This window comes from Carex rostrata, chromosome 26 (genome assembly GCF_964058835.1).
Source record: "Carex rostrata chromosome 26, lpCarRost1.2, whole genome shotgun sequence".
NCBI lineage: Eukaryota > Viridiplantae > Streptophyta > Magnoliopsida > Poales > Cyperaceae > Carex > Carex rostrata.
The window spans coordinates 5,704,243-5,727,660 of NC_135943.1; the positions used below are offsets into that span (position 1 = coordinate 5,704,243).

Consider the following 23,418-nt stretch of genomic DNA (forward strand, 5'->3'; position numbering starts at 1 on the left):
GCGGATCTCAATCGAACAGTTCAGATCTATTAATGCACGATGCGTTAATGCCGAAGATACGAATTAGATATCCACAAGATATGGATCGTACGGATCACAGTTTACATCCGTTTTTTTTCTCTTTTTTCCTTTGCCTTTTTTCTCTGATATAATGAAGTCTGTGTGCATAATTATGTAGCGATGTGCATCTCACATATTCAACTAAAAAGTTATTCGAAATACCTTTGGCTACAGATATCGCGCCGCAAAAGACGAGAGAAAAAGCAACCTTTGCTGCTTTGCACCAAGATGGGGAATTGGGGCCCACGTACGAGCCTTGCATCCACTCGGCGAGCGGCACGTGTCGTTCAACTAGATACTAGATGTTCTTGTAGCCGTTTGACCCTGACTTGATATTTTCTAAAATAAAAGAGAACCGTCTGATCCGAACTAATCTAAATATTTTTAATGAGTCGAACTGACCCAAACTGCCCAAAACCTAATATGTTCGGAAAATAGTGATCCGAAATCTAACCATAAATGACTCGATCTGACTCATAATCAGACAATTTTAAAAGCCGAACTGACTTGATCCGACCCGATGCAAACCCAACCCGATTTGACCCTGACTTGATATTTTTCTAAAATAAAAGAGAACCGTCTGATCCGAACTAATCTAAGTATTTTTCATAAGTCGAACTGACAATTTTAAACTTATTTTTCGGAAAATAGTGATTACAATTTTGAACTTACTCTGAAATCCTAAATGATTCGATCTGACTCATAATCAGACAATTTTAAAAGCCGAACTGACTTGATCCGACCCGATGCAAACCCAACCCGATTTGACCCCCGGATGCAGAGATTGTCAATCCATTATAACCTAAATGCATTTTTAAGTTAGCAATCGCATCGGCTCGTGTCAATAGATAGTTGACATAAGATCATATATAGAAGTCTAACAGTATCTACATAACTAATACTGATGAAGAAATGAAAAAATAGCTTTCAAGACTACATAAATTAACTATAATTTCTAAACTTTTACATTCGTGCAATTAATTTCTAATTTTTTTTAGTAGAAACATCACCAATTACTAATATGGAAGAGAGAACGAGAGCCAATAAAATCAATTAAAAAATGATTTATTTGAATGTCTAAATTAGATATTATGTTACAAAACAGAAATTAGAGTACAAAAATCCATTATAGTTATTCTTAAGTGTTTGCAATATTGTTAATTTGTTTTAATTTTATAAATAAGTCTAGAGATATAAATTTAAAAGATACAGTTCAATTTCAGTAACGTTGTATTATTTCCTTTCTAAAAAGAATTATATCCTCAAAATTCAGATAGATATATGATAAGAAATTGAATGAATCATATTAAACAAAAATCAAATCAATTTATAACTATTAGAGTTACGTATGAAATTCAATAATGAATTTAGATATCGTCATTAAATTTTTTTAGCGTATAAATTCAATAATTATTAGAGTCATACCAAACAAATAAGTTGGATATGATAATTAAATTATTACTACAAATAATTATTTTTATGAAATTTGGGATTACTCAAATTCCTGGATTGATCTTAGATGTGCCTTGTTTTTTATCAGACATAATTCACCCAATAATTAAAAACTTCAGAAATAAATATTTCATAATGTAAAATTTCAATTTTGGATTGAAAAATCAATTTTCCATTATGTCCCGCTTTGATCAGAGGTTGCATTGACAAAAAAAAAACAATTGAAAACAAAATATTAATTTTTCTACGGCTATGTATCATTCCCTTTTCCCTCTCTCTCTCTCCCTCTCTCTTTGAAGGAAACTTGTGGAGCCATAGCCGCCGAAACAGGTTTCAAATATTGCTCTTTGCACAAATGCATGTCTCTTATCCTCCTCTTTGTCCAGGAATAATTTGTATTACTTTCTGACACACACAAAAAGCAAACTAATTCATTTGAAAGCAAAATAATGTATATATACAAGCAACCAGGACAAGAAGTATATTACTTTCTTGTTCCCTATCACCTAAAAGCATCCAGAACAAGAAATATAAATATCATTCTATGCTAACTTCTATTAGCAAGTTACAACATTCTACAAGTGTGGTGTTACATTTGAAACTTGAAATAGTAATTTTTTTTTTCATTCTCGTCCAGTTATTTTTAGTAATAAATCACCTGTAATTAATTAAGTTCACTGGCATGGTAAAGGATGGTAGTTTTTAATTAAAAATTGTAGTGGGCCTAAATTACAAAGCAACCCAGTTAATTAACCATCATAATAGTTTGTCTATTTGATTAATTAGGTTGTGCTATGCTTTTTATTTTGTACCTAATACTACAGTAACTCTCTCTCTATATACACACACACACACTGACACATACATACAAAAACATTAATTAGACATTAAAATACACATATAACAAGGCGTAAGGTTAACATAATTCAATAATGAATTTAGATATCGTCACTAAATTTAGTTACGTATGAACTCAATAGTTATTAGAGTCATACCAAATAAATAAGTTGAATATGATAATTAAATTATTACTACAAATAATTATTTTTATGAAATTTGGGATTACTCAAATTCCTGGATTGATCTTAGATGTGCCTTGTTTTTTATCAGACATAATTCATCCAATAATTAAAAACTTCATAAATAAATATTTCATAATGTAAAATTTCAATTTTGGATTGAAAAATCAATTTTCCGTTGTATCCCGCTTTGATCAGAGGTTGTATTGACAAAAAAAAAAACAATTGAAAACAAAATATTAATTTTTCTGCAGCTATGTATCATCCCCCCCCCCCCCCTGTGGAGCCATAGCCGCCGAAACAAGTTTCAAATATTGCTCTTTGCACAAATGCATGTCTCTTATCCTCCTCTTTGTCCAGGAATAATTTGTATTACTTTCTGACCCACACAAAAAGCAAAAGAATTCATTTGAAAGCAAAATAATGTATATATACAAGCAACCAGGACAAGAAGTATATTACTTTCTTGTTCCCTATCATCCAGAACAAGAAATATAAATATCATTCTATACTAACTTTTGTTAGCAAGTTACAACATTCTACAAGTGTGGTGTTACATTTGAAACTTGAAATAGCAATAATTTTTTTTTCATTCTAGTCCAGTTAGTTTTAGTAATAAATCACCTGTAATTAATTAAGTTGATTAGCATGATAAAGGATGGTAGTTTTTAATTAAAAATTGTAGTGAGCCTAAAATACAAAGCAACCTAGTTAATTAACCATCGGAACAGTTTGTCTATTTGATTAATTAGATTGTGCTATACTTTTTATCTTGTACCTAATACTACAATAACTCTCTCTATACACACACACACACACACATACATACAAAAATATTATTTAGACATTAAAATACATATATAACAAGGCATAAGGTTGACATAATTTAATAATGAATTTAGATATCGTCATTAAATTTAGTTACGTATGAATTCAATAATTATTAGAGTCATATCAAACAAATAAGTTGGATATGATAATCAAATTATTACTACAAATAATTATTTTTATGAAATTTGGGATTACTCAAATTCCTGGATTGATCTTAGATGTACCTTGTTTTTTATCTGATATAATTGACACAATAATTAAAAATTTCAGAGTAAAATTTTAATTTTGGATTGAAAAATTAATTTTTCGTTATGTCCTGCTTTGATCAGAGGTTGCATTGACAAAAAAAAAATCAATTAAAACAAAATATACGGCTAGGCAAGTTTTTTTTTAAGCTGTTATTGTTCAGCTACAAGAACCCTGACAAGATCAGCTAATAATATACTATTGAATCTGTATCCTTTGCATTAGCTCAGAATTTGAGTTAGTGTATGTTGACCGTCCAATCAAAATTTGAGGTAATTCGATCCAAAGTAGAATGTTCGGGGCTCTTTTAATAATTATGCCAATACGGACCGATCGATGCAAATTCCATACTATCAAGCCTTGGTAGCAACTATGAAGTACTTCCAAAAAAAAACAAAAAACAAATTCCATACTATTTGGGGTCGCATGTGTCGTCATAACAAGTGTTACTGTGCAGTTACAAGCAGCTAAATTGAAGCTTAAATGATTAAATCCATTACTGGGAAATAAAAGAACTTAACCCGGCCCAGAAAAGGCCTCGTTTGGTTTGTGAAAGACCGAGAGCTCAGCTACAGAAAAAAGGGCCGGCTAAAACAAATCCTCTTCAGCCCAACAAAGTGGCCCATTTAGGAAGAAAGGCGTATTTCTGTCCTTTTCACAGATTTCGTACATTTCGTCGTTTTCATCCTCTATAAAACTGAGATCCCTGCTAGCGGTAACAGACATCAGCTATTTCGCATTTCTTTCTTCTTCTTCATTTTTTCTTTTTTAAATGTAATGAAAATCTCTCTTTCATGATTCGATCTTGATCGTTTCCTGTCAGTTACTCAGTTCAGATCATTGTATCCTTTCTTTGTGAAAAATCAAGCTCATTCTTTCTACATCTTCTTGCTTGTAGTTGCATTTTTTTTCAATCTTTTTTTGATGATGTATGCCCGGAAAGCAAAGAAACCAGTTTCGGATGATCTTTTTTGCATTTTTTGAGATCATTCTTCTCTATTTGGATTGTTAATTTTCGAGTTAGCAGTTGTCTACTCTTTGTATCTTTGATATGCAATATATTTTATTTCTTCTACCTTTTGAGATGTTCATTTCTGATTCAAATGTACTGAATAGATAAACTTTTCCTCATATATGCTAATTTTTTATTTTATTTTATTTTTAGTTTTGAAAAGATGTATTGAATCTTACAGGAGCGATGATTTCAAAGCAAAGATTCCGAAAGAGTGGTCTAAGAAATTAGATACAATAATGATGATCGTGTTTTGTATTATGGAAATCTCTGAGCCCCTTTAATACAAGTAAATACTTGATGTTTTGGGTGAGTACCAAGGTTTTCTCTTATTTGCATTACAGTCAAATGGCCTCCTTATCCCTCTGTTCTTTATTTGACATACTCTTATTTGCATATGAGTGGTTGTGTTCCCAGTATCTGAACTGGAAGCACTTGGGGATACTGCCACAATGAAAACCAATTATGATTGTACTATATGAGCCCTAATTTATTGTGACCTTTTATGTGATGCCATAATATTTAGCCATTTTGGTAGTGGGAATTGTTTTCCTGCAAAATTGACCTGTTTTATTTTTCATATTTCGTACTATTTCAGTATATACAGGCAGTGTCACTTTATTATTTAAAACAGAATCAGTGTGATTGTTATCAATCAATCACTTTCTGAACGGGGTACATTTTCGAATTAGCACTTGTCTACTCATTTTATCTTGATATGCTATATTTGATATTTATTTCTTATTCCAATTAAGGTATATTGAATAAATCACCTTTTCCACAGAATTTCTTTTACCCTTTTGTGAGCTCAATTTCCGAAAGGGTCTTTCAAACTTTTAATAGGCTGTGATGAAATTAAAGCTTTGAGTGGTATAAGAAATTAGATACCATAATGATTGTCTTGTTTTGTAATTCAGAGCCCCTTTAGTATAAGTCCCTTGACATCTTGATGATATTTTTGGATGAAAACAAAGGTTTTCTGAGATGGCCTCCTTATCTCTCTTTGTTCTTTATTTGACATGTACTTTTCTCTTAAAACTGCGAAATTGGGGCTGTGATTAAAAGAAAGAATATAAGAGTGGTTTCCAGTATCTGAACTGGTAGCACTTGGTACAGTTGGGGATACAACCACAATGAATACTAATTTGAATACTATGAGCCCTAATTTGCTTTCCTATTTGATATGTTACGTTTTTCTTTTTTCTTTCTTCTCCTAACAGTGTTTTCTTGGTTTCTAGGATCTTAATTTATGATATTTCCTCAAATGAAAAATAAACCAAATTTATTTAACTAGTATTGTGGTTTGCAAAATACCAAGTAAACAGCATGCTTCAAAGCCCATCTAGAGAAGTCAGAGAACTCTCCACTTGTGCTGTTCCAAATAAACAATGAATCAAAGTTGTGGTTTCAAATAAACAATGAATCAAAGTTTGACATTTTGATTCTTGATGATATTTTCTGAGATGGCCTGATTATCTCTCTTTGTTCTTTATTTGACATGCACTTTTCTCTTAAAACTGCCAAATTGGGGCTGTGATTAAAACTTCAAAAGAAAGAATATATGAGTGGTTTCCACTATCTGAACTGGTAGCACTTGGTACAGTTGCTGGTACCTCTCTGTCTCTGCTTCTATGGCACAGATACTAGGGGATACTACCACAATGTATACTAATTTGGATTGTACTATGAGCCCTAATTTGATTTTCTATTTGAGATGTTACATTTTAATATGAAAGAAATTGGGCTCTGATCAAGGGTCCAAAACTTTTCAGTCTAATATTTATAATTTATTGTAACCATTTTGGTATTGGAAATTGATTTCCTGCAAATGAACTTGTTTTATTTTTCATATTTCATACTATTTGGGTATATACAGGTAATAGAGTCATGGGCAGTTAGAATGAGAGAGTTTGTTAGAATGAGAAGCTAGATGGTTAGTAATATTGTTAGGAAGTGTTGACTGGTCAAAGCAATTAGTTAGCATGCTTAACAGAGTGGTTAGGTAGTTAACAATGATGTAAATCGACACCAGGAATTGAGCTCAAACTGTACCAAGTGAATACCATTGAGTTCAAACTTAGAACTGAATTTTGCAACTGATCATCTCATAATATATATAACAAAAAAAATCAATGTCTAATTTGGGTAGGCCAAGTTAATCAGTGCTAACCACTATCCTTTTCTATGGTTGTTTTTCTCCAAGGAGCTCATATTTTGTAGAAGAACATTTTACTGATAGTCAATAACTTACTAATATAATCCACCAATTTAGATATTAATTAGTACAATCTTTTTCCTGCTAAGCCTTGGTTGTTGTTTTTGATATATATATATATATAGAGAGAGAGAGAGACGGTAGCTACTCTACTTACATAAGTATATATATATGAGGGTATATGCTTATAAGTTATTTTTTTGTTTTTAAAATTCAAAAAGTTAATATGAACCGTTAGATGTGATTTATATATTGAAATGTGCCTGGAAACCAAATTTTACATTTTTTTTTTATTATTTATTAAGTCACTTTAAGAATCGCTAATTCAACGGTGGCTTAACAAAACAGTTAATATAAGCATGACGATTGACGAACGGTATCTTGATAACAATGTATATATGCTCATCAACAAAGAACCGAAAGAGAAATTCTCTCCAATTGTCTAATATCTGAATAAATTCTAACCAGTAATACATGGACTATAGGCGATGTGAAAGCAAAAGGAATTATTTAAAACCACCCTTTATTTGTTTCTAATCGCTGTACGAGTGACATGTCAGCGACAAGGTGGCATAACAGCTTTCAACGGCCTGACTCTTTTGCAGACCCTGTCCCCTCTATTTCCTGAGCATCGTTTCCTCCAGTTCTGTGTTCCTCGGCCTCGTTGTCAGTCACACCTTTAATTAAAATAGCTGGGCCATTATAACGTTTTGAGAAGAAGAAGAGATTTCTAGAATTGAATTTTATTCATTATTCCTTCAATAACAAAGATTGCTACAGTGGCTTATTTATATCCAAACATAAGAGAAACGGTAAGCGTAATTTACAGATTTGCTATTGTAAATTAAGGTAAGGTAAAATCACATTAATCACTAATTGATGAGCTGTAGACAAGAGGAATACTGATAGCTTCATGTCCATTGGAGACAGAACTGGAGGAGTCCATTTGATGCTTTACAGCCATTAATCAAATGTAAGGCCATGTTTGGTTGTAGAGTAAGAGGTGGAGTAAACCCCTTACTCCACGTTTAAGGAGCCAAATGAGAAGTAACTTAGACGGTTTAAGATAGAGTAAGATTTGAGTTAGGAGTAACTTACACCATCTAGAGAGGTGGTTTAGCTTTCTCCAGTTTAGCTTGAAGTAAAAAATTTAATCCCATTTAACTTTACTTCACAACCAAACATGACCAAAGGCCCACTGTCAGCTGCATAATTAAATGGGACGGTCTGACCGCCTTTACTGAAGTAAAATAGTTCGTATTTTGTGCAATGGTCGCGAAGCAAAATAGTTCGTATTTTATTTGGGAGAAAAAAAAGCGGACAGTGAACGGATCGAATGACTCTCCTAATCAGTTCCTTCTCTGACACGTGTCGCACGGCAAGTGGATGGAAGACTCGCATGTGGACCTAGTGGTTTGCAAACGGGTTACCCGTGACCCGTTCCGGGTAACCCGTTAGGGGTAACGGGTAGGGCGGGTAGACGGGTAGGACGGGTACGGGTACAACCCGCAACGGGTAGACGGGTAGTTTTCCCAAAACCTCTACCCTACCCGTTTATTACCCGTACTCGTTGCGGGTTGACGGGTACGGGTATCCCGGGTACGGGCGGGTTTTTTTTTTTTTTTCTGTTTTTTTCTGAATTTTTATGCTTTGAGATTCGTGCCAAGTTAAAGGACATATCCCGGATGGAGTTTAGATATAGGGGTCCGTTTTGAGATTCATGCCAAATTAAAATTGATGACTCAGATCTCATTCTACTCAGTCAGGTATTGCACTGGATCTGAATTCTATAGGGGTGCCGCCAAAAAAATTTTGAAATTCAAATTTTGTAACGGGTCAGGTACGGGTACGGGTACGGGTACGGGTACGGGTAGACGGATACGGGTAGGCGGGTATGGGTTGGCGGGTAGACGAGTACGGGTTGGCGGGTAGACGGGTACGGGCACAACGGGTTTTTTTCAAAATTATGTTGTCCGGTCCGTTTATTACCCGTACCCGTCTACCCGTTTGTACCCGGGCAACGGGTACGGGTAACGGGTACGGGCCGGGCAAAACGGGTTCAACCCCTAACGGTTTAGCAAACCACTATGTGGACCTCATCGTGTGCATAAAGTTAGTTTTTCCGATTGTCTGTTGTAGCACGATCTCTGTAGCCGAAGGTGTTTGAATAAATTTTTTACCTGAATGTATGTCAGATGAACACCACTACGTAAATCTCTACACAGACTTCGTTACTCGAGAAAAAAAGGAAAAGAAAACGAATGTAAACTGCGATCCGCACGATCCTTATCGTGTGGATTTCTTGATGAAATTAGAGGGCTGAGATTGCACTTTTGGGCTACTCCCTTACCTGCCTCGTCTCTCTGCCTGTTCTCCACAGCGCAAGGGGAAAAATAGTAAGAACAGTTCTTTGACATTTAAATATATAATTGAAATTAAAAATTCATAAATTTTATATTTAAAGGCATCATTCACATAGAGAAGAAAATACGTGATACGTTATGATTTGTTCATGTGACATGATTAACTTTTTTTTTTCACGTGATGTGGCGTGACATGAACAAAATAATGGCGAATGGTCACGTCACGTATAGTCACGCCGTGACCATACGTGACGTAAATTAGTGACGTCAAACTTTTTTTTATATTTTAATTTAAATTGTTAAAAATACAGAAAAAAGATATAAAAAATATGATAAATTCTAAAAATTGTTAAATAAGTTAAATGTTGCAAATTTTATTTTCTTTTGCGGAAAGACTGTTGGACATCTGATATTATTTTAAAAAAATTCATTTATAAATATTCATTAATCTAAACTAGAGAAAATAAAAATTAGTACTATATGAGTATCAGTATCACTAAACCTACACTAAAAGAGAAACCTGGATATTCTATGCGTACTAAAAAAGTTGGTTACTCTATGCTTCATACCGTGACATGACGTGACTAGCTCACATGACGTAACGTGACGTGATTGATCACGCTGTGGCTAATTTTCTTCTCTACATTCACGGAGTAGTTCAATTTCAATAATTTGAATTCGTCATTTAAAATCCATTCAACAAGTTTTAAATTAAATTCATAAAAAATTTGATGAAGTCAAGAACACTAGTTCTATTCTTATTATTAAGTCAACCTTCTCTGCCCGGTATTCCTCAAAAAAAAAAAGTCAACCTTGAATTTATTCCTAACTCTACTCGCTTTTGTACGAATTTCACGGCCTTATATTTAGGAGGACAGGATCAAGTTTTGGTCCTCAAAACTTATTTAAAAAGAGTTCAATTATTATTTGGACTTTTTTTTAAATAGAATCAATTTTAATTATTTTAATAAAACAAACACTATTAATTTAATTTTTATAAAATACAGTTCCACCAATTTTAGAAATAATTGAACTCTTTTGATCTTGAACTTATTCTAGAAATCGGTGGAAGGAGAATTTAAATATAGTTTTAAAAAATCTCCGGCTGGTTATTTCTACTTATTCCTCTCTCCACTGGTTTTTAGAATGTTCTTTTATAAAAATCAAATTAATAATACTTATTTCATTAAAATAATTAAAACTAATTCTATTTAATATAAAAAAAATCTTGTATTTGCATCCGTTTGGTGTCCCTTTGCTTTTTAAAAAGACATTTCATCAAACTTTTTGGTGATGTAGAGTCATATATTTGACACGTGTAATTTGATCTGTCACATGGACAATAATCAAGTACAAAAGAAAGGTACTTCTAATTCCAGAGCGCAGACTTTTGTGCTAGAAGTAAGCTTAAACTGTGAACGTGAAAAAAATGATTTCTCCTCAAAAAAAACAACTTATCTAGTTTTTTTTTTCAAATATGTTAAAAAAAAAAAAATCGGAAAGAACATGGTAGCGTTGGATATGGATTGCAATTTATAATATTTGACATAGCAGTGGCATACATGATCCAAGCTCCTAGGCATATTTATATTGCAATAATTATTAGAGGAGGGTTCAAATGCCTCCATGTTTTTGTGCCTCCATCATGCCTCCATCTCTCTCCATCATTTTGAAAGTTCAAACAGTCGATCCGAACCGCTCAACCTAACCTCCATACTAAAATATATTTGGAGACCAAATTTTATATTTTTAGGAATTTTTTTACTATTTTTTTAGATAGGTACAAAAATACTATTTTTAGATGGTTCAGATTTACTGATTTTGTACCTATCTAAAAAAATAGTAAAAAAATTCCTAAAAATATAAAATTTGGTCTCCAAACATATTTTAGTATGGAGGTTAGGTTGAGCGGTTCGGATCGACTGTTTGAACTTTCAAAATGATAGAGAGAGATGAAGGCATGATGGAGGCACAAAAACATGGAGGCATTTGAACCCTTGTCAATATGGAAATACAATTCACACCATAGAATTTAGGATTTAGACCGCTTTCGCCCCAGTTTACGTCAATTCCAATGATCGATACTTCTCAACAACTTTTAACAATTTGATAAAATTAAAGTCAACAATATATATACAAGTAATATCAACCGTCTATTATTAGCTAATGGCTAATTAAATTAATAATTTATCATACAAATTCTTGCCATGATACAATTGGCTCAAAAATATAAACCCTCGCATGATCCAAATTCATGACTGGTGTTTTGAAACCTGAAGTGTTATTGGAACAAAATATTATTTTGAAACCTGAAGTGTTATTGGAACAATTTATTTGAAGCTACTGTATTTAAAACATAATTTTGACCTTACCTAACCTTTTAACCTTTTATGCAATTAATTAAGGGGAAAATAATTAATTCCCAACCAACCTTGTATTTTTGTTTCCTTTGTTTTGACTTGTGATTCTTATTTAAGCTTACATTTTGGGGGCTTAGAAGTATCTTCATTGAATTTTCCAGATGCCTTCTTTTGTGGCTTGCAGTAGTGATATCTCCATTATGAGCTCTTCATCATGCAAAATGCTTCACAAGATGCTCATTATCATATTTTGGTTGGTTATATCAATGCAATTAGTTGATGCACATATGCCACGTAGGATCCTTGTCGATACCGACATGGACACAGATGAGCTGTTTGCTGTTTTGTATTTGCTGAAGCTTAATCGTTCGGAGTATGATCTTCAGGTTTGATTGTCTTCTTTCTTTTCTTTCAGAAAAAAAATTATATGTTTTCATTTGAAAATTGATAAATTGTACATTATTTGAATTCATTGTTTAAAGTTAATTCAATAAATTTCAAAGTTAAACTCATTAAAATATATGGTGAACTTAAATGTACGATGCAGCTATATATATATGAGAATAAGTCATAAAGTTTGTGTCCTTAAATCTTTTTAAAAGAATTCAATTAGTCCTTGAAATTACATTTGCATCCACTTAATAATTGGTAGAACCTTGCTTCTGGAAGGGAATTGTTCAAGTCCTGCCTATAGCTGACCTTTTTTGTTCAATGGGTTCTTAAAAAGAAGCAAATTGGTCCCTTTACTTTTTAAAAATCAAATTTTTTGTTCAATGAAAAAATAAAACTTTTTGCTGATGTAGATTGATATATTTTGATATGTCACATGAACAACAATCGAGTACAAATAAAAACTAATTCTAGACAAAGCAAAATTTTGTGTGCTAGAAGTAAGCTTATGAAACTTTATTTCTTTATCATATATCAATAATAATAATGTGAGTTTTACTTATGACTTTGCCCTATAATAGCGCTCAACAAAAAAAAAATAATAATTATCGCAATCAGTTTATACCAAAAAAAAAAAATTAACAAAGTCAAAGTTGTAATAAACACATCAAAACTTAGGATAAAATTTAGTTTGAAAAAATACTTTGATTTTTATTTGCAGTTGGTTTATATCCAAGAAGCAGACCGAAGCCCAAGTGTCAAATAAGCTAACTCAAAATTTGTTTATAAACCATAATTAGATAAAAAAATTTATGAAACCAACGTGATTACTTTTTTTTTTTGACAAAAACCATAAAAACCGAAATGTCATTTCGGTCCCTTTTTTTTGAGACCGAAATAGCATTTCGGTCCCTTTTTTTTGAGACCGAAATAGCATTTCGGTCCCAGTCGTTTTCACATATTTCGAGAAAAAAATAAGTTGAAAAATTGTAAAACTACCTGGGACCGAATTGCCATTTCAGTCCCAAAAAAAAATATCGGGGCTGAAATGGCATTTCGGTTTTTATTGTTTTTGTAAAAAAAAGTAATCATATTGGTTTCATAAAAATCTTTTTTATAATTATGGTTTATAAAAAAAAATTCAGCAATCTCACATCAATTTGGTTCGCTTTTAAAAATTAAGGACCAAGTTAGTGTAAATAAAAGTGTAAGGACTACTTTGATCTTTTTGTAAGAACAAAAATTTGAGAAGTATAATTTTTCTTATATTTACTGGCGAGAGTGACGCTCTCTAAAATAACTTTGAAAAACCAGAGAGTCTCTTATCAGTTGTCCCACCGCAAGAAAGCTCCTTCGCTCTCCAATGCTGTGCACGCGCCATGGCCGGGTTAGGGGTGGAGGTGGGTTTTGGGGGGAAGAAACAGGGGAAATGGAAACAGAGAAATATGAATACTAAATGTTGAATGTACGGCCTATATCAGTCATGGTAACCTTCTAGTGTTCATTTTCCCTTGGCCTTTACGGCTTTACCTCTTAGTGGACGTCTGTGTGTTGGTGCACAGGAGGTGTTCGATGTAATGTCCCACTGATAGTCTTGTTCATGTGTGGGATGCATATTTGGTATTGAGTTGTGAGATGAAGTGCTGCCATATGCTATTTACTATTCTAATTTTATTTTATACCAGAATTAGCTTATATTCAGTCCTTATCACAAAATCACAGGCTATAACACTCAATGTGAATTCATGGACTGATGCTGGTCATGCCATTAATCAAATGTATGACATTTTATACATGATGGATCGGGATGATATCGCTGTTGGAGTTGGAGGAGAAGGTGGAATATCTTATGATGGCACAATTTTCCCTGATGTTGGTGGTTATCTCTCTATTATTGAACAGGTACTTTAGTAATAAATCTGAAAACATTTTTAAGTGACCCTTGGATGCTGCATCTCAATATAAATATGGTGATTTTCAAATAAATAATTGACATCTGGCAGCATACCACTGGCCAGTGGATATGTGCACCTTATTCCTTGAATCTGTAACCGACCCAATAGTAAAGTTGCATTGGTACTTCGCTGTAGAAGTCAAGTTATCTTTAAAATGTCTAATGCAAATTATTCCAGCTATAGAAGTTGAATCAGGTTGATATATTATTGTTGAGAGACTGAGTTGATTTTATTATTACATCGAGGATTGTTGGAGTACAGTCCCAAAATGCATATAGCTTATATAGTAGACTGTTTTTCTTTCCTTCTGATTTTCCTTTTTCCCTGTACAATTACCCCCCATTCTTTTCTCTCTTTTTTTTCCTTTCTTTTTGAGGGTTTAAGGTTCTTAGAAAAGAGTTTTGTGCAGGGTATGACAACAGTAGGGGAATGCCGGTACAGGCAATCAATTCCTATTGGTGGTGGCGGTCGGCTAGATATAGATTCTAACTATGGAATACGGAAGGGTTTTCTACCACAGGTAAACTATAGAGCTCACATATTAGCTTTCTATTGAACTTTTTTAGCTTTGGTCACCTTATTTTGATGACAGACTTTTGAATTTTCTTCAACAATCCCTTTGATTTCAGAACAAAAGTCAAAATGAACATCTAGTTTGTGCTTGCTTGGAACTTCCTTCTTATAATGCTCTTTTCCTGTTTCTGATTTTGAAACATTTAGGGAGAAAGAAAATATACCCCTCTGCACCAACCAACAGCACAGCAAGTTCTGATTGACACCATCTCTGCAGGACCCACTACGTTATTTATAATGGGAATGCAAACTAATATCGGGTTGTTTCTGATGTCAAACCAACATTTGAAGAAAAACATTGAACGTATTTACGTAATGGGAGGAGCGGTAAGAGCAAGCAATCCAACTGGCTGTTGCCCCCAAAACAGTACAGGAAGTTGTGTACCAGGGCAGTGTGGTAATCATGGAAATGTATTCTCAGCATACCACACAAACCCAAACGCAGAGTTTAATATGTTTGGTGACCCTTTTGCTGCATATCAGGTAGCAACAATAAATTATTGTTTTGCCAGTTTATTATTTTCCTTTGCAAATGAAATTGTCTATAATACTGATGTTATACTGTACTGTTAAGGCTGTCAATAGACTTTAGAGAACTGGATCCATACAAGACGGCATTTGCAAATCTAATTGGCCCAATTTTTGCTAATCATTTCTTATTTAGTTGCTACTGCTGCTATTATTATCATCCCATGTTGTTGTGATTATTGTTATTATTTTGAAAAAAAAAAGTTCTATCACATTTTTGTGAATCAATGTCTAACACTAATTTTTTTCAAATTCGTTAAAGGTCTTTCACTCGGGCATCCCAATCACCCTTATACCACTAGATGCAACAAACACAATTCCTATAAATGAACAATTCTTCATGGAATTTGAGAAGCAACTATCTACATATGAGGCACAGTATTGCTTCAGATCTTTGAAAATTACTCGAGACGTTTGGTTTGACAATGAATTCTATACTGTAAGTATCTGATGAAACAACAACAGTACTTTTGATAAGGGTCATGACCCAGACCTGGATGCAACCATTGCACACCTCTAAAGCTGCCAAGGTGACCCTTTCCATCTTGGCCATGTCAGATGGCATAGCCCTTGCATTGTAATTTTACATTTTACCAAACATAGGAAGCAAAAGCAAATGTATCATGTGATATTTGTCTGCATACGGAGAGTGTTTGGCATTCTTTTCGATGTTTATGTATCCATTCTTTTCTTATGTCCCAGTTTACATGGGATATAAAAAGTGCGATGCAAGTGTTGTGCTGCTTGACATTATGAACTGGAAGGCATTGCACATCCTTCTGGGGTTTGTTCTGGTCACAACTGGTTTTGGTTGCATGACAATATGGCCTCACCAGTACCTGTTATCGAATTTGACCAGCACAGTATATAGATGGTATGAGCACACAATCGATCTGATCTATTGTAGTGTAGTGTTACTGCCCTTACAAGTATGGTGCCGTGATGTGGTACTTAATGAGAGCTTGTAACTTCATTAACCCAACAGTTATTTAGTAATATGTGTTGTTATGACCAGAGGCATACTACCAGTACACATATATCAGATCATGATCCCACTCTTCATTTCTAAATTTTTTTTCTTTTTTTTCTTTTACTTTTTGGCGGCACATGGCAGAGCTATTTCATGTGGGATTCATTCATGGCTGGTGTGTCGATTTCTATAATGATGAAAGGGGAGAAGTACAACGGCGTAAATGATTATGCTGAGATGGAGTACATGAACATAACAGTAATCACCTCAAATAAACCTTATGGGGCTCATGATGGCTCAAACCCTCCTTTTGATGTACATGCAACTCCTAGGTTCAATTTGCAACAAGGAGGAGTTCACAGTGGGCATGTTCAAAATGCTTTAGATGATCCTTTCTGCATAGTCAATGCTACTGCCAAAGGGATATGTGAGGTATGTACAATTCTGGTCCTATGCTATTACTTTTCTTAACCACACAAATTCTGGTCCCATGCCCCTGGTCATCTATCCTAGTTGTCCCCACTTTGCGTTCATGGATAATTTGGGACTCAAAAGGATGAAAAATTACCCGCACACAAAAATAAAAAAGTCAAAACCAAGCAGCAGAAACTAGTTGATGAGGAATTGAGTCTGGGTGCTTTGCAGAAGTACAATAACCTCGTAAAACTTCATATCTGATGTTTGCATTCTTTTTGGAAATTGTACATACAATGAGCTATTTGCTAATCTTTTTCTCAAATATTCAACAGAAATTTACAATATTATTTTTTATTTTTTTGAGGATTCTCATTCTGTGACAGGATAATGTGACATGTTTATTAATTAGACAGTAAACCATTCTGGTTTTCTCAAATAATCAGGATGGATATACTAAAGAAGTAACGGGAACAGAAGGTGTACAAGTTCTTGTTGCCACCAAGGCAAAACCAAATACTGATCCCAACAGCCTCCTCGACCGAGAATTTTTCAAAAACTTTCTCGAGGTAGGTAACTTTGGTTAGTATAATGTTCTGAGAGTCTTATCTCTTGGATGACCTTTACAAGTTATTGTTAGTTACCATGGTTAAGACTTGTTATATTTAACCAGTGACGATTAATCAAACCTAAATTATGTAAATTGGATTAAATAAACCAATTATTCAACTGAAAAAAAAAAGAGAGAGAAGAAGCTAATTATTGCTCAGTATGTGCAAATCAGCCCTCTTCCCCCACCCCACCCACCCACCCACACCAAAAAGAAACAAGAATGAATCTTGATCAGTGTCATAAGGATCATGTAATGCCACCCAGGCACATGATTTGGAAATGAAAATGCTCTCCTTTTCGTACATGCAGGTCATGAATCTCCCAAAACAAGCAGGCCGCTTTAATATTAGCACACAGTTTCCATATTACAGAGAGACTTTGTACATACCTGATTTTTCAAATATAACCAGAGGAAAACCTGTTATCTTTGACATGGATATGAGTGCTGGGGACTTCTTATCTCTTCTTTACCTTCTCAAAGCTCCTATAGAAGTTATAGATCTCAAGGTTAGCTTCTTTTTTTCTTTTTGTTTTTTTGAAGGTCCTTTTTTTTCTTTTTGTTAAGAGTTAGATTAATTAAAGTGAGCTGCTATCTAAGCTTTAGATTGCTAAGCACCTGGTTGTCTTATTTAATAATTAAATCAGAAAAACATGAATCCCTCATATATCTGTAGAAATGAAGGAGAAGTCCTCTGAGTTCTACTTCCCCAAACCCCGACCCCCAAAAATTGAAAAAGTCTTAATTGACACTTTACACTTCATCTCTCTCTGTTCTTCTTTCCACATCAAATAACTGAGAGAATCCAGGAAGTTTTTTGGATACTTGCTGAGAAAGCAAATTTGACAGAGTGGCACACATTAAGCATGGTTTATCAGTTTCCCATTTATTGGTCAATTGTATAGTCTCAGTTTTTTTGGCCTTTTCATTTTTCTCTGTTTATAGGCTGTCCTGGTAAGTGCTGATGGCTGGGCAAATGCAGCAACAATAGACATAATATATGACATACTACACATGATGGGACGTGATGATATACCAGTGGGACTGGGTAACGTTACTGCATTGGGAACTCCTAGCTTTGGTTGTTCCTATTTCAAGGCTATACCTCTTGGCGCTGGTGGATACCTTGATTCTGATACTCTTTATGGACTTGGTCGAACCTTACCTAGAAGCCCAAGGAGGTAAATTTTTTAAATTGGTCTTATAGATGTATACTAGTGAATATTTAGAATTAAGATTGATATGGTAATTGCATGACTAGACAAATGGTTACATGCAAATGCCAACTGAATGATATTTCATGTACCTCACATAATGAAGGGTGATCATATGTAGAAAAATAGTTTATTTTTGCAAGTCTGATTACTGCTCCAAGACTTAGATTCAATCTCCTTGAACTACTTTTTGTTAAAAAAAAAAAAAAACCAAAAATCCTGATCAAACGTCCATTGAATAAACTCGATCACAAGTGGCCGTTCATTGTTTCTTACAAGCCAAACCCAACCTGACCCGTCCATTTTGCACCTCTAGTTGTGAGGCTACTGGTTTGTGCTAATGAACCAATGGTTCACACCGTAAACCAATGTACTGTGTATGGTCAAACTACAATAATAATCAAGAGAATTTTTTTAATGTCTTCTATAGATTTTAACTTCAATGGCATATTACAAGTGTTTCCATGAAAAGAGATCCTTTGACTTGTTTCTTTTGTTGAAAGGAAAGAAAAAAGTCATCAATGTTTCTATTTCCAGGTATACAGCTGAAAATTCAGTAAAGTACGGGGCCCCAAGAGACACAGATCATCCAGAACTCAGGCAACCCTTGGCATTTGAAGTATGGGAATCCATTGTACAAAAACTCAAACCAGGAGAAAATATCTCTTTCCTGACTAATGGGCCCCTCACCAACTTGGCCAATATTATCATGTCAGACACAGCAGCAAAATCAAAAATAGAGGTTGGTTGACACAATATCAATATTGCTTATTAATTGGTGGATGGATTACCTATTAAGGACCTGAATGGTATGGTATTTAGTGTCCAGTAATCTAGTTTTTGGCATGGCACAAAAGCTGAACAAACCTTTAATTAGCGGCTGGTAAGTGCTACTACTCACTGAGATTTTGCATTTGGGTACAATTTAGAGTACCACTATTCTAATAGCATCTAAATTGCATGGTTGTTACTCCTGAGCTGCCATTTTCTCTATCCTTACAGAGCATAGTTGTTGTTGGAGGCCACTTAAATAACAGCACTGGAGACGCAGGAAATGTTTTTACAGTGCCGTCAAATAAGTATGCCGAGTTTAACTTCTTTCTTGATCCCAGAGCAGCTAAAGCGGTAATTCAATCCGGACTGGAAATTACTCTTGTACCTCTTGAGGCCCAGCGCAAGGTAGCTTCCTTTGAAGACATCTTACGATCTCTTCGGCTATTCGAGCAGACTCCAGAACTGAAATTTACGTATAAGTTGCTCTCTCTAATGAATGAATTGCAAAAGAAACACCAAGTTTATTATCACATGGTAATTATCTGCTTTTGCTAAAACAAAATAAAAAGTTCTTTTATAACTTATTTTTAAGAAAGGAAAAGATGGGGAAAATGAAAATTCCAAAAACAGGAAAAGAACTACAAGTGAGGTTGATATTTTCACAATTATCAGTATTTGATTGAGAAAAGGGAAGAAGGGGGGAAATAATTTTACAAATTACATGATGTACAAAACTTTGCTTATTATGTAGGGGCAAAAGAAAATGCTCTTGTTTTGGTACCTGGAATAAATTTTATGTATCTACCAAAATATTATCCAGGAAGTTTTTGGAATTAAACTTCTCATATTTCCAAGCACTTGAAGTAATAATAAATCGACATTCATTGTTGCAGGATATTTTTGTTGGAGAGATCCTTGGTTCTGTCTTCTTGGTAGAACAAGAAAATTTAAAACCATTCATCCAAGAAAATCAAGTTGATGTTGTTGTTGGAGATGAAATAAATGAAGGTCAAACTGTTGTTGACAATCTGAAAGGGAAACTAGTGAAGATTCTACACGACTTCGACAGAGAGGCATATTTTACAAAATTTTCATGTTCATTGGCAAATGAAAAGCAATCAGCTGTAATTTCCAGTTTCAATGAACAGAAGAAAATATGGAGCAAACCTGCCTAAAGTATATCAGTCTTCCTTCAATCAGGGATTAGAAAAAAAAAAATTTACTCAATATGAATTTTACATTTCTGAAGTCTTCTTGTTACTTCTTTGTTTTCTTCCAAATTGTTCCCACAAATTGAGGCTATTTAATTGTAAGTAAAACTGAAAGCATTTTTCCAATATTTAATCCAGAGTCTCTTATTAAATTTGACAGATTGCTATTAGCATACTATAGAAAGCAATGTTGTACTAGTAACTAAAATAGAGTTTTTCTGATTGTTTCCTCTAGAAAGACATGTGAATTGCAAAAATTGATCTGCTTCAAGTGAAGAGATAGCAAGGAGAGAGAATGTATGATCTTTCCAAGATGTTATTTTGTTCCAAATTTCCTGTTTTCATGTGCTATTCTTCCCTAAGAAAACTTGATATAGTTTTAGGTTCTATCAAGTAGATATTTCTCATTTCACAGTTGTACATGTAATTGAGCAGTTAGTTAGTTGAGCAGTTTTTCAATAGAAAGAACCATTATTATTGAATGGATCAAGTTTTTGAAATTAGTAGGTTTTCCCCTAAAAAAATAATTATCCGATAATTATTCATTTCGTCTCCGTATTTGTGGATTATCCGCTTATCCGTATTTACTAATGCTATTAATAAGAAAAAAAATGGGTCCCAAAGCTTCTGCAAATGACACATCCGCTCCTCTTTTTTTTCTTTTTTTTTTCGCGCTGTTGTGCATAACAATCTTTTTTCTTCTTTTTATTTTCTTTTACTTCGTCGTCTCTCCAAGCGCTGGTATCACTGTTAGTGTTAGTTCGCCTTGATTTAATTTAATGATTTAGGATTTGATAAGAGAGAAAGGGGAAGAAAAAGATAAGAGGCTGCTCGAATTCTCTAGAAGCATACTAATTTCTCTTTCTATACCTCCACACAAACAATTGTTTGCCCAACTTTTGTTAATCATTTATCTTATTTAGCTGCTAATTATCATCCCATATTCCCATGTTTTTCTTATTATTGTTTTTATTTTGAAAAAAATAAGAAGAAGAAGAAGAAGAAAACATTACACCACATATTGTGTGAATCAAAATTTGGAACTATTTTTTTTTTTTTCAAATTTGTTAAAGGTCTTTCACTCGGGCAACCCAATCACCCTTATACCACTAGATGCAACAAAGAAAATTCCATTAAATGAACAACTCTTCATGGAATTTGAGAAGCAACAATCTACATGTGAGACACAGTACTGCTTCAGGTCTTTGAAAATTACTCGAGATACTTGGTCTGACATTGAATTCTATACTGTAAGTATCTGATAAAACATCAACAGTAGTACTTTTGATCTGGATCATGCCCCGGATGGGATGCAACCATGGCACACCTCAAGGTAACCCTTTTCCATCTTGGCCATGTCAGATGAAATAGCTCTTAAATTGTAATTTTGAATTGCATTTATCAAACATAGCAAGCAAAAGCAAAATAAACAAATACATACGGTCAAATTCTTGAATGTCACTCAGCCTAAGGAAACACTTCATAGTTCATATGCGGCGGATAAATGTATTGTGAATTTCTGTACTTTGGATGGCATTGTGGAAATTTTGCTTCCTTTGAAAGGTTCAGTAGTTTGGCTACGAGGCCACAGAAACAATTGTCTGCGTACGGAGTGTGATTGGCATTCTTTATCATGTAGTCGCCATTACCTGTTATCAAATTTGACCAGCACAGTATAAAGTTGGTATGGGCACACAATCGATCTGATCTCTTGTACTGTAGTGGTACGGCCCTTACAGGTATGGTGTCATGATCTGATACTTAACGAGGGCTTGTAGCTTCGTGAGCTTGTCATTAACCCGATAGTTCTATAACAATCTGTGTTGGTAATACCAGGGGTGTACCACTAGTACATATATCTCAGATCATGATCCCAATCTTCATTACTAATTTGCTTTTTTGCATCACATCGTAGAGGTATTTCACGCGGGATTCATTCATGACTGGTGTGTCAATTTCTATAATGATGAATGGCGAGAAGAACAGCAGTGTAAATGATTACGCCGAGAATGGAGTACATCAGCATAACAGTAATCACCTCAAATAAACCTTATGGTGCTCATGATGGCTCAAACCTCTTTTTCAACAGCTGGTATGTTCAAAATGCTTTAAATGATCCTTTTTGCATAGTCAATGCTAGTTCCAAAGGGATATGTGAGGTATGTACAATTTCTTTTGTCAGGCCAAAGTATTTTACCCCTACTATGTTTCAATTGATTCTAGTGGTGGATATGATTTTGCATACCTAGAAGGGATAAATGAAATAAGCATCATAAAATTAAATAGAAAATGTTGTAACTTTTCATAACCACACAAAATATGGGTCCATGCCCCTGCTTGTCTATCCTTGTTTCACCCACTTTGTGTTCATGGATAATTTGGGGCTCAAAAGATTAAATATTAAGTTACGCTCCCCTAAAAAAAAAACAGTGGAAACCAGTTGATGAGGAATTGAAACTGTGTTCTTTGTAGAAGTTCGATAACCTCGTAGAACTTCCATATCTAATGTTTTGCTCTTTTTTTCCTTTACAAATTGTACATACAATGAGCTATTTGCAAAAAAAAAAAAAAAATCTGAAACATTTTGACAGAAATTTAGAAGATCATTTTGATTATTTTTTCGAGGATTCTCATTCTGGGACAGGATAATGCAACTTATGTGTTAATAAGACAGTAAACCATTCTAGTGTTCTCAAATAATCAGGATGGAAAGGGACCTGAAGGTGTACAAGTTCTTGTTGCAACCAATGGTAAACCAAATACTGATCCCAACAGTCTCCTCGACTGAGAACATTTTTTTTTTCAAAAACTTTCTCAAGGTAGTAACTTTGGTTAGTATAATGTACTTGCTCATCTCTGTTAAGGATAACTTACAAGTTGTTGTTACACATTGGGGCGCCACCCTGATGATCTTCTGTGGCATTCTGCACACAGTCCGAATATGACTACACACACCCTGATGAAATGAGGTTTAAAATTTATCAACTCATCTTTAATACAGATAATGACTTTCAAATATGACTATATATACAAATAGTAAAGAAGATGAGAATAGAAAGATACTTCAAAAAACTGAGAATGTGCACCTTCTTTACCATTCAATTTTTACATTTCTCTTTTTTCTTTTAATTTGTAAATTCCGTCCTTGTTTTTCTTCTTTTGGCCCAATTGGTCTGTAAGTACTTTTTTTCTCCACCCAGCTGCCTTTCACAATTTCTCAT

At 34.0% G+C, this 23,418-nt stretch overlaps 1 protein-coding gene across 5 annotated transcripts in view; it reads left to right on the forward strand.

Moving 5' to 3' along the window:
* The window catches only part of LOC144544553 (nucleoside hydrolase 3-like), a 30,782-nt gene extending 7,825 nt beyond the window's left edge, over positions 1–22,957 (forward strand). The window contains exons 1-12 of one of the 5 annotated variants that reach the window (XM_078293081.1): positions 11,724–11,944; positions 13,671–13,850; positions 14,313–14,423; positions 14,624–14,959; positions 15,267–15,443; positions 16,119–16,406; positions 16,835–16,957; positions 17,310–17,507; positions 17,944–18,179; positions 18,750–18,954; positions 19,215–19,520; positions 19,880–20,234. In XM_078293081.1, the coding sequence (XP_078149207.1) occupies positions 11,759–11,944; positions 13,671–13,850; positions 14,313–14,423; positions 14,624–14,959; positions 15,267–15,443; positions 16,119–16,406; positions 16,835–16,957; positions 17,310–17,507; positions 17,944–18,179; positions 18,750–18,954; positions 19,215–19,520; positions 19,880–20,161 (2,628 nt within the window). In that variant the 5' untranslated portion in view covers positions 11,724–11,758 and the 3' untranslated portion in view covers positions 20,162–20,234. Of the gene's footprint in view, positions 1–11,723; positions 11,945–13,670; positions 13,851–14,312; positions 14,424–14,623; positions 14,960–15,266; positions 15,444–16,118; positions 16,407–16,755; positions 16,793–16,834; positions 16,958–17,309; positions 17,508–17,943; positions 18,180–18,749; positions 18,955–19,214; positions 19,521–19,879; positions 20,235–22,822 lie in introns of those variants that run through there. The other 4 variants (XM_078293083.1, XM_078293082.1, XM_078293085.1 and 1 more) reach the window with 4 other exon arrangements.
* The last annotated feature ends 461 nt before the right edge of the window (positions 22,958–23,418 follow it).